The sequence below is a fragment of the Cetorhinus maximus genome, chromosome 3, assembly GCF_964194155.1.
Source record: "Cetorhinus maximus chromosome 3, sCetMax3.hap1.1, whole genome shotgun sequence".
NCBI classification, from domain to species: Eukaryota; Metazoa; Chordata; class Chondrichthyes; order Lamniformes; family Cetorhinidae; genus Cetorhinus; species Cetorhinus maximus.
In genome coordinates this window covers 2,560,952-2,577,161 of record NC_135881.1, presented here as the reverse complement: position 1 = coordinate 2,577,161, position 16,210 = coordinate 2,560,952, and the positions used below count along the sequence as shown (strand labels likewise).

The 16,210-nt window shown below is 48.6% G+C and overlaps 1 protein-coding gene across 2 annotated transcripts in view; it reads right to left on the bottom strand.

The window, feature by feature from the left end:
* Nucleotides 1-466: 466 nt before the first annotated feature.
* tonsl (tonsoku-like, DNA repair protein) overlaps nucleotides 467-16,210 on the bottom strand; it is a 99,310-nt gene continuing 83,566 nt past the window's right edge. For both annotated transcript variants that reach the window (XM_078535850.1, XM_078535854.1), the window contains exons 22-26: nucleotides 9,341-9,512; nucleotides 6,022-6,197; nucleotides 5,744-5,817; nucleotides 3,425-3,558; nucleotides 467-791 (exon numbers count right to left, since the gene is read on the bottom strand). In XM_078535850.1, the coding sequence (XP_078391976.1) occupies nucleotides 592-791; nucleotides 3,425-3,558; nucleotides 5,744-5,817; nucleotides 6,022-6,197; nucleotides 9,341-9,512 (756 nt within the window). In that variant the 3' untranslated portion in view covers nucleotides 467-591. The remainder of the gene's footprint in view (nucleotides 792-3,424; nucleotides 3,559-5,743; nucleotides 5,818-6,021; nucleotides 6,198-9,340; nucleotides 9,513-16,210) is intronic.

Genomic DNA, 16,210 nt, shown 5'->3' with positions numbered 1-16,210 from the left:
ATTCAAAACTAGGTCGATGTCGGGTGGTCCATCCGTTTTGTATTAGAAGTTGTTTCTTTGCAGTTTGGATGCAACTGAATGACTTGCTGTGGGTCTGGAGTCAATTACAGGCCAGGCAGAATAAGGACAGCAGATTTCCTTCCCTAAAGGACATGAGAGAACCAGATGGGTTTTTACAACAATCGATGATAGTTTCATTGTCACCATTACTGAAGCTAGCTTTTCATTCCAGATTTTATTAATTGAGTTTAAATCCCACCAGCTGGCATGGTGGGGTTTGAACCATGCCTCTGGAGCGTTAGTCTAGTAACATAACCAGAATGGTTAGCATATTGGTTATTAAAGTACAGGCTGCAGAGGGTCGAAGGGAATCAGTTTAACAGAGAGTGAAAGAAAGGAGGCCGATAAGGAGCGTTATTTCACGATGTCTACAACGCCAGGCATGAAACATGGCACAAGAACCACTCATGGATATCTCTGATTTAATACATAATATACAATCAAATACAAAATGCACAATTAAAAATACATACTAGTTACATATAAACACTGAGACACACACACACACACGTGTGAAAGGATCACGCTGTTCTAGCAGTGGCTGCTGGGCACTGCTTTGATCATACACTTGCGGAGAGAGGACACAGTGTGGAGCTCACACCCTGCCTCCTCCTGCCAGCGGCTCAGCAGGCTCTCCTTGTCGTACTTGTTGAGTCGGCTGCTGCAGAGCCTCAGCTCCCGTAGTTTAACGCCGATGGTCTCCGTGTTTGATGGCCCGTGGACTGAGGAGCCTGAAAGACAGGACAGAACAAATCCCAGATTAGTGCATCCTCCCAGGTACCGACACCAGCTCATTCCATTTTGAAATTTTCATTACCCTGCTGAATGAATGAACATATAAAACAGGATGAGGGTGTTGCTGGCAAGGCTGCTATTTAATCACCCATTTACAATGGTCCCTGAGGTTGTGGATTCAAACCACAGGTCAGAAATAAGCACATAATTCAGGCCTCCAGATGCAAGGCAGCACCGACGGAGCGCCGGAGGGTCGGTACCGAGAGAGCGCTGCACTGTCGGAGGGCCGGCGCTGAGGGAGCGCCGCACTGTCGGAGGGTCAGTGCTGACAGAGTGCCGCACTGTCTGATGTATATCTTTTAAACCGAGGCACATCGGCCATCTCAGGCATTGAGGACTATTCAGGTTCCTTGCTGCTGCCCATGCTGAGATCTGAATGCTGACAGAACTCAAGCCTGGCCTCTCTGGTTCAGTGTCTACTGTGGGCAACTTGGTGTTCCTGTCAGCCCTGGTCTTTCTCAGTCAAAGATTCTCTTTTTTGTTACCCATTCCTCGGCTAAGAGTTTGACCAGTGCCGAGGTCTCAGTCCGCATGGGGCTTGTGCTGACAGACCGGGTACACACGGGCAGTGGGTGTTCCTCAGCTGCCAAGCGAATGACTCAGGGAACGTTTCCCGTGGTGGTCCGAGCATCATTATCATCGATCCCAATTGGACACTGTGCACTGGCAACCAGTGCCACCCAAAGTAATTATACCAGCTAACAAAAAATCTGCATTAATATAGCACCTTTAATATTCTAAATGTCCCAAGGTGCTTCACCAGAGCATTATAAAACAACATAGTCGTTTGGCAGTACAGAACTTGAGTAGTTCTGAAAGAATGGGACATTCTGTCAAAGCTTTTCATCTTGCACTCATCAGGACAATTCACAAGAATACCAATTTTAAAAGGGGAACAACAATTTATACAGCATGTGGAGAGAGTGCTTATTGGTTGTCAAGTGGACTCTTGACCAGAGTCGACCTGCCTGGTTTGAATTTAACAAAAGCCCGGCAGTTAATTGTTCCCTGGTGCATTCCCCATGGCAACAGCTCTACCAGAGATCGCTTGCCAACCAATCAGTGCAAGACAAAAAAGCTTTGACAGCACGTCTGCTTCTTCTCAGCAATAAAACAAAATACCACACCAATTCACAGAAGATATTAGGGTAGTGAACCCAAAGTTTGGTAAACAGGTTATGTTTTAAGGTGTGTCTTCAAGGAGGAGAGAGAGAGAGAGAGAGAGAGAGTTAGAGATGGAGAGGTTTAGGGGGGGTGGGGGGAAAGAGTTCCAGAGCTCAATGCCCAGGCAATTGAAGAGACAGCCGCCAATGGTGGAGTGATTAAAATCGGGGATGCTCAAGAGGCCAAAATTAGACCATAAGACATAGGAGCAGAAATTAGGCCATTCGGCCCATCGAGTCTGCTCCGCCATTCAATCATGGCCGATAAGTTTCTCAACCCCATTCTCCCGCCTTCTCCCCGTAACCTTTGATCCCCTTACCAACCGGAGGAGTGCAGAGATGTCGGAGGGTCGTGGAGCTGCAGCAGATTATAGAGAGATAGCGAGGGGAAAGGCCATAGCGGGATTGGAAAACAAGGATGAGAATTTTAAAAGATGTGTTGATTGACTGGGGAGCCAATGTAGGACAGGGGGCGATAGGGGAATGGGATCTGTGAGTTTAGACACGGGCAGCAAGAGTTTTGGATGAGCTGAATGTTAGGAAGGGCGAAGGATAGATGGGCCAGCCAGGAGATCTTGGAATTTGTCAAATCTGAAGGTCACAAAGGCATGGACGAGGCTTTCAGTAGTAGATCAGCAAAGGCAGATGAGAAGGAGAAGTTACTGAGGTGGAAACTGGCAGTCTGGGTGTTGGAGAAGAAATGAGGTTGAAATATTCAGCTCAGGGTCACATAGGACAAAGATTCTGCAATTGGGCAGCACTCGCTGTCCAATCTGATTGCGCTAATAGTTACAGTAACAACCAATAGATAATCAGCCGAGCTTGTAATGTGGCTCATTTATGCTTGCTACAAGTGACATACATTCATACGCAGGGACCTGTTCTTTGCAAACAAAAGGAATATGTTCAAGCCTTGAATTACCCAGGAGCTTGGGGAGCCTATAGTTCCCCCATCGCTTTCTCTATAGCAACACATCAGCCAGAGTCAACTTCCCAACCAATCAGCACCCTTTTCTCCTGCAATATAAATGGCAGGCTGTTTGAAATTTGGCATTCTGGCGTTTGTCCTGATAGGTGTAAGATGAAATGCTTCAGCAACATGTCTCGCTTTTCAGTAACAGAGGTTGACAATGATCTGGTTCTGCCTGAAGCAGTGGCCAGCAGCAAGAGACGTGGAGATAGTGTGAACACTCTGTCTGATGGTGCCCAATTCCCACAGCGGCGTGGGTGCTGGGATACACTCTTGTAACAACTCCATTCGCTCAGGTTGCATTGACACCTACAGGTAGTGAAAGAGGAGCCCGAGTGCCTGTGGGTCATAGAGCTCAGGTTCAGCAATACACGCTCAGCCTTCATGACCATAACACAATGAGGTTCTGCAACCAGACAGTGTCCCTTTAACCCACCTGAAACATTGAGATACTGAATCCCACAAGTCCTCTCTCTCACAGCGACAAGCAGCATTTCCAATCCCACTGTGGTTATCCCGGGATTGGCTGACACATCCAGTGATACCAGGGATGGACACAGTAACAGGCACCTGTAGAAGATCAAATAGGGATGCACAATGTTACCATTCTTCACTCTCTAGCTAACCCCATGCTGTATCTGTGACGGGGACAGTTTAGAGGGAGCTTTACTCTGTATCTAACCCCATGCTGTACCTGTCCTGGGAGTGTTTGATGGGGACAGGGTAGAGGGAGCTTTACTCTGTATCTAACCCCGTGCTATACCTGCCCTGGGAGTGTTTGATGGGAACAGTGTAGAGGGAGCTTTACTCTGTATCTAACCCCGTGCTGTACCTGTCCTGGGAGTGTTTGATGGGGACAGGGTAGAGGGAGCTTTACTCTGTATATAACCCCGTGCTATAGTTGTCCTGGGAGTGTTTGATGGGAACAGTGTAGAGGGAGTTTTACTCGGTATCTAACCCCGTGCTGTACCTGTCCTGGGGGTGTTTGATGGGGACCGTGTAGAGGGAGCTTTACTCTGTATCTAACCCCGTGCTGTACCTGCCCTGGGAGTGTTTGATGGGGACGGTGTAGAGGGAGCTTTACTCTGTATCTAACCCCGTGCTGTACCTGTCCTGGGAGTGTTTGATGGGGACCGTGTAGAGGGAGCTTTACTCTGTACCTAACCCCGTGCTGTAACTGTCCTGAGAGTGTTTGATAGGGCTAGTTTTTTTGAATTCATTCATGAGATGTGGGCATCGCTGGCTAGACCAGCATTTATTGCTCATAATTGCCCTTGCTCAGAGGGCATTTTTTTAAAAAAAAAAAGTCAATTACATTGCTGTGGGTCTGGAGTCACATGTAGGCCAGAAAGGTAAGGGTGGCAGATTTCCTTCCCTAAAGGACATTAGTGAACCAGATGGGTTTTTACAACAATTGACAATGGTTTCATGGTCATCATCAGACTTTTAATTCCAAATTTTTATTGAATTCAAATTCCACCATCTGCTGTGCTGGGATTCAAACCTGGGTCCTCAAGAGCGTTACCCTGGGTCTCTGGATTACCAGCCCAGTGACAATACCACTACACCACCACCTCCCCCTAAAGTGTAGAGGGAGCTTTACTCTGGGTCTAACCCCGTGCTGTACCTGCCCCCAATTACAGATTTAATGAATCCTTGGGATGGGGAGACACCAACAAACTGGCATCCGTTCGAAACTCTCGTCACATTTAAGAAGTATCTGGATATTCACTTGCGTTGCCATAGCCTCCAGGGCTAAGGGCCAAGCGCTGGAAAATGAGATTAGTGTAGTCAGATCTTTGTTGACTGGCGCAGACACGATGGGCCGAATGGCCTCCTTCTGTGCCGTAAACGTCTATGAGGGCAGTTAAGAATCAACTACATTGCTGTGGGTCTGGAGTCACATGTAGGTCAGACCAGGTAAGGACGGCAGATTTCCTTCCCTAAAGGGCATTAGTGAACCAGATGGGTTTTTAACGACAATGTGACATGATTAATGAGGTTGGCTTTTTATTTCCAGGTTCGTAATAAACTAAATTGGGGGAGATGATGACGTGGTGATAATGTTACTGGACGAGTAATCCAGAGGCCCAGGCTAATGCTCTGGGGACATGGGTTCAAATCCCACCATGGCAGCTGGTGGAATTTAAATTTAACTAATAAATCTGGAATTGAAAGCTAGTCTCAGTAACGGTGACCATGAAACTACCATCGGTTGTCGTAAAAACCCATCTGGTTCACTAATGCCCTTTAGGGAAGGAAATCTGCCGTCCTTACCTGGTCTGGGCCTACGTGTGACTCCAGACCCACAGCCATGTGGTTGACTCTTTACTTCCCTCTTAAAGGGCCGAGCAAGCCACTCAGTTCAAGGACAATTAGGGATGGGCAACAAATGCGGGTCTTGCCAGTGACACCCTCATCCCATGAATGAATGAAAAAAAAATTACAATTCTCAATCTCTGGATTATTAGCCCAATGAAGAACCATTGCATGTTAGATAACTCAGTTGGCTAGATGGCTAGAGTCTGGTGCAGGATAACAGCAACAGCACAGCACGGGTTCAATCCTTGTTTTTGGGACCTGCCTCCTCAGCTGCCCATCAGTCATCTCAGATATGAAGCTGTTCCATGAAAGGAGTGAGGACAAAACCACTGCACTAGCACAGCTCGGAGGGAATCATCATCAATATTTGTTCATAGGCATGAAGACACTCCAACTGGGAAGGAAAACGTCATGGAATACCAAGACAAGTTACCTGGAGAGATCTCTGACAGAATCATCAGTCAAGCGGTTCCTGGAGAGGTTAAGGTGGGTCAGGCAGCAATCATTCTGGACACAGGTATCAGAGAGAGAGAGAGAGAGAAAAAGAGAGAGCAAAGAGAGTGAAACATATTCCATTAAACAACCACTGAACAATAATCAATACGTTTCTGCACGTCAGAACTTTTTAATTATAGGAGTTTTAACAAAAGAAAACCATGCAAAGGTGAACTGGTCTAATAACGTTATCATGCACTGCGTCTCCGAGCTCACCTGGGACAGGTACCTGGTGAGGTGCTCCATAAGTGGCGTGTCACCGTGGGTACCAACTATGGCTGCGATGTCCAGGTGGGTGATGGTGTGGTGAGGTAGATTCCGCAAGGTCAGCTCTGCTCCCACTGAACCCAGGGCGTTGTGGGACAGACAGAGCGTCTTCAGATGCACAGCGCCTGGGTGAAACAATGAAACATGGAGAACATCAGTGAGGCCAGTCCAGGGGCTGGTGGGAGGGAAAAGAGTGCTTGTGCCCACGGCTACAGTCACATACAGGTACAGCATTTAACATGTCTCCACTCCCCCTCCCCAACAACCACACTAAGGGGCTGATTCTACAGCACCTCCCTCCCTGGGCTATACACACACACACACACACCATCTGACAGTGGGCAGAGATCATATGATAACCCCTGCGGAGCGAGTGCTGGGGGAGCAACAACCCTGGTTAATAGTATTAGCCTTAACCATTTCTCCAGCCGCCCGGTGGGGACAAGCGAACCAACAGCATTTGTACACGAGATTTCCCTGATCTTCCTTTCTGCTGCCAGTCTATTTAATTTCACATTGAAACGTTTCACATGGAACTCACAAGCTGTGGGTTGCCAGGCGAAATATCAGAAGCACCAGTTATTGCCTGTAGGGAAATCGATCAGGATTCAGGAAAGCTGTACATTTAACACACACCAACCCCACTGCTACATAAACAATGCATCTCTACATTAGTACCCAGATCTCTGCTGGCTGTTCAATTAATAGTTATACCAACACAAACCTATCTGTACAGACATATGGAGATGCTTCCACCCTCCGTAAACTTAAGAGTTTATCCAAAATTCTAATGCCTATATCCTAACTCCCTCCACCTCCCTGCGTTAACTCACCTACATTGGCTGCCATTCAAGCCAAGCCTCAATTTAAAAATGTTCATCCTTTTCAGATCCCTTCAAGTCTTCTCTCCCTCCGATCTCTGTAATTTCCTCCGGCCCCACAACCCTCTGAGATCTCTGCGTTCCTCTAATTCAAGCCTCGTGCACATTCCTGATTTTAAATCTCCCACTATTTGCTGAGGCCCTTAAGCTCTGGAATTCCCGACCTACCCCATCTCCCTTAGGACATTCCTCAAAACATTCGGCCAACTTTTGGTCACCTGTGAACATATGACTCAGTGTCAAATTTTGACTATAATCACTTCTGTGAAGCTCGAGTTTTTTCACCATTTTTAAAGGAGCAACATAAATATAAGTTGTTGTAATTGAAGTCGGACAGGCGCATGGCGGGGGCGCGCAGAGAGAGCCGGAGAGAGCGGGGGCGCGCAGAGAGAGCCGGAGAGAGCGGGGGCGCGCAGAGAGAGCCGGAGAGAGCGGGGGCGCGCAGAGAGAGCCGGAGAGAGCGGGGGCGCGCAGAGAGAGCCAGAGAGCGGGTCATGCAGAGAGAGACAGAGAGCGGGTCATGCAGAGAGAGACAGAGAGCGGGTCATGCAGAGAGAGACAGAGAGCGGGGGCGCGCAGAGAGAGACAGAGAGCGGGGCGCGCAGAGAGAGACAGAGAGCGGGGCGCACAGAGAGAGCCAGAGAGCGGGGGCGCGCAGAGAGAGCCAGAGAGCGGGGGCGCGCAGAGAGAGCCAGAGAGCGGGGCGCGAAGAGAGAGCCAGAGAGCCGGGGCGCGCAGAGAGAGCCAGAGAGCGGGGGCGCGCAGAGAGAGCCAGAGAGCGGGGGCACGCAGAGAGAGCCAGAGAGCGGGGGCGCGCAGAGAGAGCCAGAGAGCGGGGGCGCGCAGAGAGAGCCAGAGAGCGGGGGCGCGCAGAGAGAGCCAGAGAGCGGGGGCACGCAGAGAGAGCCAGAGAGCGGGGGCACGCAGAGAGAGCCAGAGAGCGGGAGCGCGAAGAGAGAGCCAGAGAGCGGGGCGCGAAGAGAGAGCCAGAGAGCGGGGGCGCGCAGAGAGAGCCAGAGAGCGGGGCATGCAGAGAGAGCCAGTGAGCGGGGCATGCAGAGAGAACCAGAGAGCGGGGCATGCAGAGAGAGCCAGTGAGCGGGGCGCGAAAAGAGAGCCAGAGAGCGGGGGCGCGCAGAGACAGCCAGAGAGTGGGGCACTAAGAGAGAGCCAGAGAGCAGGGCATGCAGAGAGAGCCAGTGAGCGGGGCATGCAGAGAGAGCCAGAGAGCGGGGGCGCGCAGAGAGAGCGAGGGAGAGAGATACGGAGGCGCGTAGAGAGAGCGAGGGAGAGAGAGAGAGAGAGAGACGGAGGCGCGTAGAGAGAGCGAGGGAGAGAGAGAGAGAGACGGAGGCGCGTAGAGGGAGTGAGGGAGAGAGAGAGACGGAGGCGCGTAGAGAGAGTGAGGGAGAGAGAGAGACGGAGGCGCGTAGAGAGAGTGAGGGAGAGAGAGAGAGAGGAGGCGTGTAGAGAGAGCGAGGGAGAGAGAGAGACGGAGGTGCGGAGAGAGAGCGAGGGAGAAAGAGAGAGAGATGGAGGTGCGTAGAGAGAGCGAGGGAGAGAGAGAGATGGAGGCGCGTAGAGAGAGCGAGGGAGAAAGAGACGGAGGCGCGTAGAGAGAGCGAGGGTGAGAGTGTACGAGGTGCGGAGAGAGAGCGAGGGAGAGAGAGAGAGATGGAGGCGCGTAGAGAGAGCGAGGGAGAGAGATGGAGGCGCGTAGAGAGAGCGAGGGAGAAAGAGAGACACGGAGGCGCGGAGAGAGAGCGAGGGTGAGAGAGTCCGAGGTGCGGAGAGACAGCGAGGGAGAGAGAGAGAGAGAGACGGAGGCGCGTAGAGAGAGAGAGACGGAGGCGCGTAGAGAGAGCGAGGGAGAGAGAGAGAGATGGAGGCGCGTAGAGAGAGCGAGGGAGAGAGAGAGAGACGGAGGCGCGTAGAGAGAGAGAGACGGAGGCGGGTAGAGAGAGCGAGGGAGAAAGAGAGAGACGGAGGCGTGTAGAGAGAGAGACGGAGGCGCGGAGAGGGAGTGAGGGTGAGAGAGATGGAGGCGCGTAGAGAGAGCGAGGGAGAGAGAGAGAGACGGAGGCGCGTAGAGAGAGCGAGGGAGAGAGAGAGAGATGGAGGCGCGTAGAGAGAGCGAGGGAGAGAGGGAGAGACGGAGGCGCATAGAGAGAGAGAGACGGAGGCGGGTAGAGAGAGCGAGGGAGAAAGAGAGAGACGGAGGCGCGTAGAGAGAGCGAGGGAGAGAGGGAGAGACGGAGGCGCATAGAGAGAGAGAGACGGAGGCGGGTAGAGAGAGCGAGGGAGAGAGTGTCCAAGGCGCGTAGAGAGCGCGGCGTAGACGGCCAAACCTCAGCAGGGAGCTGACTTTAAATGGATCCAGCTCTTACTTTTCATGGCGTCTGCCAGCAGGAGGCGGTAATGCTGCAGGAACTTGGCTGTGAGGCCACAGGCCTGGAGTTTGAGGGTGCTCAGCAGAGGGCAGGATCTGATGAGCGAGGCTATGAACGGGGAGCTGCCGTCACCCAAAGGATTGAGGCTGAGGTTTAACTCCTCCAAACTCTGAAATACAAAGAGGAGAAAGATGTAAAGCAGCTACAGGAGGATTTGGACAGACTTAGTGAGTGGGCAAGACGACGGCAGGTGGAATATGGTGTGGAAAAATGTGAGGTTATCCACTTTGGTAGAAGAACAGATGTACAGGGTATTTTTTAAATGGTAAGAGATTGGAAAGTGTAGATGGTACAAAGGGACCTGGGTGTCCTTGTCCTCAAGTCACTGAAAGCTTAACACGAAGGTGCAGCAGGAAATTCAGAAGCTATTGGAATGTTAGCCTTTATCACAAGAGGATTTGAGTCCAGGAGTAGCGAAGTCTTGCTTCAATTGTATAGAAGCTTGGTTAGACCGCACCTGGAGTACTATGTGCAGTTTCGGTCCCCTTACCTCAGGAAGGATGTTATCGCCATAGAGGGAGTGCAACGAAGGCTCACCAGACTTGCTCTGGGGATGGTGGGACTGTCCTATGAAGAGATATTGGGGAAACTGGGCCTGAATTCTCTAGAGTTTCAAAGAATGAGAGGTGATCTCATTGAAACCTACAAAATACTTAAAGGAACATTAGGGGGAACTTCTTCACTCAGAGAGTGGTGAGAGTGTGGAACGAGCTACCATCTGACGTGGTAAATGCGGGCTCACTCTTAAGTTTTAAGAATAAATTGGATAGATACATGGATGGGAGAGGTCAGGAGGGTTATGGACTAGGTGCAGGTCAATGGGACTAGCGGAATAATATTTCGGCACAGACTAGAAGGGCCGAATGGCCTGTTTTCTGTGCTGTAGTGTTCCATGGTTCTATGGATTAGATAGGGTAGATGCAAGGTAAGATGTTTCCTCTGGTTGGGGGGGTCTAGAACCAGGGGACACAATTTCAAAATAAGGGGGAAGCCACTTAGGACCGAGATGAGGAGAAATTTCTTCACTCAGAGGGTTGTGAATCTTTGGAATTCTCCACCCCAGAGGCTGTGGAAGCTCAGTCATTGAGTGTGTTTAAGGTAGAGATTGATAGATTCTGATTAACAATAATGTAAAGGGTTATGGGGATAGTGTGGGTAAAAGGCATTGAAGTGTTCGATCAGCCATGATCGTATTGAATGGCGGAGCAGGTTCGACGGGCTGAATGGCCTTCTCCTGTTCGTGTGTGTGTGTGTGTGTCTGCACGCACCTAGAACCATAGAACACTACAGCACAGAAAAACAGGCCATTCGGCCCTTCTAGTCTGTGCCGAAATATTATTCCGCTAGTCCCATTGACCTGCACATAATCCATAACCCTCCAGACCTCTCCCATCCATGTATCTATCTAATTTATTCTTAAAACTTAAGAGTGAGCCCTCATTTACCACGTCAGATGGTAGCTCGTTCCACACTCTCACCACTCTCTGAGTGAAGAAGTTCCCCCTAATGTACCCCCTAAACCTTTCCCCTTTCACCCTAAAGCCATGTCCTCTCATGTTTATTTCTCCTAATCTAAGTGGAAAGAGCCTACTCGCATTTACTCTGTCTATACCCCTCACAATTTTGTAAGCTTCTATCAATTCTCCCCTCATTCTTCTACGCTCCAAGGAATAAAGTCCTAACCTGTTTAATCTTTCCCTGTAACTCAACTCCTTAAGACCCGGCAACATCCTAGTAAATCTTCTCTGCACTCTCTCAATCTTACTGATATCCTTCCTGTAGTTAGGCGACCAGAACTGCACACAATACTCCAAAGTTGGCCTCACCAATGTCTTATACAACCTCACCATAACATCCCAACTCCTATACTCAATACTTTGATTTATGAGGGCCAGTATGCCAAAAGCTTTCTTTACAACCTTGTCTACCTGTGACACCACTTTCAGGGAATTACGTATCTGAACTCCCAGATCCATTTGTTCCTCCGCACTCCTCAGTGCCCTACCATTTACTGTGTATGTCCTACCTTGGTTTGTCCTTCCAAAATGCAACAACTCACACTTTTCCGCATTAAATTCCATCTGCCATTTTCTGGCCCATTTTTCCAGTTGGTCCAGATCTCTCTGCAAGCTTTGAAAGCCTTCCTCGCTGTCCACAACGCCTCCAATCTTAGTGTCATCAGCAAACTTGCTGATCCAATTTACCACATTATCACCCAAATCATTGATATAGACAACAAACAACAATGGTCCCAGCACAGATCCCTGAGGCACACCACTAGTCACAGACCTCCAGTCTGAGAAGCAATCATCCACTACCACGCTCTGTCTTCCCCCACACAACCAATTTCGAATCCAGTTTACAACCTCTCCATGGATACCAAGTGTCTGAACCTTCTGAACTAACCTCCCATGTGGGACCTTGTCAAAGGCCTTACTAAAGTCCATGTAGACAACATCCACAGCCTTTCCTTCATCTACTTTCTTGGTAACCTCCTCAAAAAACTCTACAAGGTTCGTTAAACACGACCTACCACGCACAAAGCCATGCTGACTATCCTTAATTAGCCCTTGGCTGTCCAAATAATTATATATCCGATCTCTCAGAACACCTTCCAATAATTTACCTACTACTGACGTCAGGTTCACTGGCCTGTAATTACCTGGTTTACTTTTGGAGCCTTTTTTAAACAACGGAACAACATGAGCTACCCTCCAATCCTCCGGCACCTCACCCGTGGCTAAGGACATTTTAAATATTTCTGCCAGGGCCCCTGCAATTTCTACACTAGTCTCCCTCAAGGTACGAGGGAATATCATGTCAGGCCTGGGGGATTTATCTACCTTTATTCACTGTAAGGCAGCAAGCACCTCCTCCTCTTTAATCTCTATATGTTCCATGACACTACTGCTTGTTTCCCTTCCTTCTTTATACACTATGCCAGTTTCCTGAGTAAATACTGATGCAAAAAAACTGTTTAAGATCTCCCCCATCTCGTGAGGCTCCACACATAGACGACCACTCTGATCTTTAAGGGGACCAATTGTGTCCCTTACTATCCTTTTACTCTTAATATACTTGTAGAAACCCTTCGGGTTTACCTTCACATTATCTGCCAAAGCAACCTCATGTCTTCTTTTTGCCTTCCTGATTTCCTTCTTTAGTATTTTCTTACATTTTCTATACTCTACAAGTACCTCATTTGCTCCTTGTTGCCTATACCTGCAATACACCTCTCTCTTCTTCTTAACCAGATCGCCAATATCCCTTGAAAACCAAGGTTCCCTTGGCCTGTTAACTTTGCCTTTAATCCTGACAGGAACATGCAAACTCTGCACTCTCAAAATTTCGCCTTTGAATGCCTTCGACTTACTGAACACATCCTTGCCAGAAAACAACTTATCCCAATCCACTCTTTCTAGATCCTTTCTCATTTCCACAAAATTGGCCTTTCTCCAATTTAGAATCTCAACTCGAGGACCAGACCTATCCTTATCCATAATTAACTTAAAACTAATGACATTGTGGTCACTGGACCCAAAATGTTCACCTACACATACTTCTGTCACCTGACCTGTCTGGTTCCCTAATAGGAGATCAAGTATTGCATCCTCTCTCGTTGGTACCTCTATATATTGATTTAGAAAACTTTCCTGAACACATTTGACAAACTCCAAGCCATCCAGCCCTTTTACAGTATGGGAGTCCCAGTCAATATGTGGAAAGTTAAAATCTCCCATTATCACAACTTTCTGTTTCTTACATCGGTCTGCTATCTCTCTACACATTTGCTCCTCCAATTCTCTCTGACTATTGGGCGGTCTATAATACAACGCTATTAGTGTGGTCACACCTTTTCCGTTCATCAGCTCCACACATATGACCTCTGTAGACGAGCCCTCCGAGTTGTCCTGTCTACGCACAGCTGTGATATTTTCCCTGACTAGTAATGCCACTCCTCCCCCTTTCATCCCTCCCCCTCCATCACGTCTGAAACAACGGAACCCCGGAACATTAAGCTACCAGTCCTGCCCCTCCTGCAACCAAGTCTCACTAATAGCAATAATGTCGTAATCCCACGTGCCAATCTACGCCCTAAGCTCATCTGCCTTCTGACAGGAGCTGAATGCTTGACGTTGCGTTTCATTATTTTTCTTGGGTTTAGTGGTTAATAAATTTGCTCTCTCTCTGACTTAAGAAAACCTGGTTTGATTGGCTCCTCTTTGCTCACAGCTTAAATGCATTCTGATTTGGAAAAGGCATATCCTCATTGAAAAAGAAACGTAAAACCTTTGTTGCGACCAATCAAGGAGGTTGAATACAAGGGAGTCAGTTCACCCCTTCTCACCTGGTCATATTGCACCTGTCAAACACAGGGCTCAGTGCTGGGGGGTGTAAGGTTATATCAGCAACCTGGAGTTTACTCAATTGGTGGGAAGGTCACAGCCTCACCTGTGTCTGTGTCCTGCCTACCAGGAAGACCTCAGCTGGAGTAGTGTGTCCAGTTCTGGGCACCATATGATAGGAAGGATGTGAACACATTGGAGAGAGTGCAGAAGAGGTTTACAGGAATGGTTCCAGGGATGAGAAGCTTCAGCTATGAGGATAGATTGGAGAGGTTGGGACTGCTCTCTTTGGAGAGAAGGCGGCTAAGAGGAGATTTGATAGAGATGTTCAAAATCATGAGGGGGCTGGACAAAGTAGATAGGGAGAAGCTGTTCCCACTCGTAAAAGGATCAAGGAAGAGAGGGCACAGATTTAAAGTGATTTGCAAAAGGAGCAAGTCTGACGTGAGAAAAAACTTTTTCACACAATGAGTGGTTTGTGTCTGGAATGCGCTGTCTGGAAGTGTGGTGGAGGCAGGTTCAATAGAGGCACTCGAGAGCATTAGATGATTATTTGAATAGAAACAATGTGCAGGGGTATGGGGAAAAGGCAGGGCAATGGCACTAGCATGCTCATTTGGAGAGTTGGTGCAGACACGAAGGGCTGTTAAGGTTCTGTAGCCTCAGAAGCAGGGAGCCACACAAAAAGCACGGTGTGAGAAGTGTCTCTTTCGCCCTGCTACATGCACACTCTACCTACTATTATTCAACAGTTACACCCCAAATCCTGCACAGAGGGAGTACAATTCTGAAGTCTGTGGATGATGCAAAATTTTGCAACATGGTAAATAGGGAAGACAGCAGCAGACTTCAAGAGGACACAGAGAAGCTGATGAAATGGGCAGAGATACGGCAGATGCAGTTTAAAGTGGATAAGTGTGAACGGTGCACTTTGGGAGAAGCAACATGGAGAGGCAGTATAATGCAAATGGCACTATTTTAAGGACAGTGCAAAAGAAGAGTCCCTCAGGATGCATATTTAAAAATCCTTGAAGGTGGCAGGTCAAGTTGATACGGTTGTTTAAAAAGCGTATATGATGCGTGGCTTTGTAAATAGGGACATCGAATACAAAAACAAGGAAGGAATAGAATTGTGGAGTACAAAAGTGGGGAAGTTATGCTGAATCTTTATAAAGCTCTGGTTAGGCCACAGTTAAAGTATTGTGTCCAGTTCTGGTCAGCACACGTTAGGAAGGATGCGAGGGTCCCTGAGAGGGTGTGGAGATTTACCAGAATGGTCCCAGGGATCCTGTGGTGGTTGGGGGGGGCGGTTGTTACAAGGTTAAGTTGGAAAGGCTGGGGCTGTTTGGTTGTTCTCCTTGGAGCAAAGGAGATTGAGGGGAGATTTGACAGAGGTGTACAGGACTATGACAGGTTTAGATAAGGTTCCCATTAGCTGTTAGTACAATGACTAGAGGAGACACAAGATTTTGGGTGGGAGATACAGGGGGAAAGTGGGCAAAATCTTTTTTACACAGCGAGCGGTCATGACCTGGAACTCGGTGCCCGCAAGGATGGTGGAAGCGGAAAACAATCAATGATTTCAAAAGGATAGGCTCTCGAAGGGAATAAACTGGAGGGGCGATGGGGATCGAGGGGGGTAGTGGAATGCTCAGCGGGGAGCTGGCAAGGACGAGATGGGATGAATTGCCCCCTTCTGTGCCTTAAATGGCTCTATAGCCATAACTCAAAGTCATTACACCTTTATAGGCGATTGGTTAGGTTACAATTCTAGACACTCCTTTCAGAATGATGTCAATGTCTAGGGAGCGTACAGGGAAGTTTACCAAGGTAAATTGGAGTCCTCTTTAAGGCAGAAAAGGACAAGGGGAGACCGCTCAGCCTGCTGCATCTGTGTTAGCTCACCTAGTACTACTCACCCAGCCTTTTCCCTGTAACCCTGCTAATTTGCTTTCTTCAGATAATTCTCCAATTCCCTCTTGAAAGCCTCAATTGGACCATAAGACATAGGAGCAGAAATTAGGCCATTCGGCCCATCGAGTCTGCTCCGCCATTCAATCATGGCTGATAAGTTTCTCAACCCCATTCTCCCGCATTCTCCCCATAACCTTTGATCCCCTTACCAGTCAAGAACCTATCTATCTCGGCTTAAATACACTCAATGACCTGGCCTCCACAGCCTTCTGTGGCAATGAATTCCATAGATTCACCACTCTCTGGCTAAAGAAGTTTCTCCTCATCTCTGTTCTAAAAGGTCTTCCCTTTACTCTGAGGCTATGCCCTCGGGTCCTAGTCTCTTCTACTAATGGAAACATCTTCCCCGCGTCCACTCTATCCAGGTCTTTCAGTATTCTGTAAGTTTCAATCAGATCCCCCCTCATCCCTCTAAACTCCATCGAGTATAGACCCAGAGTCCTCAAACGTTCCTCATATGTTAAGCCTTTCATTCCTGGGATCGTTC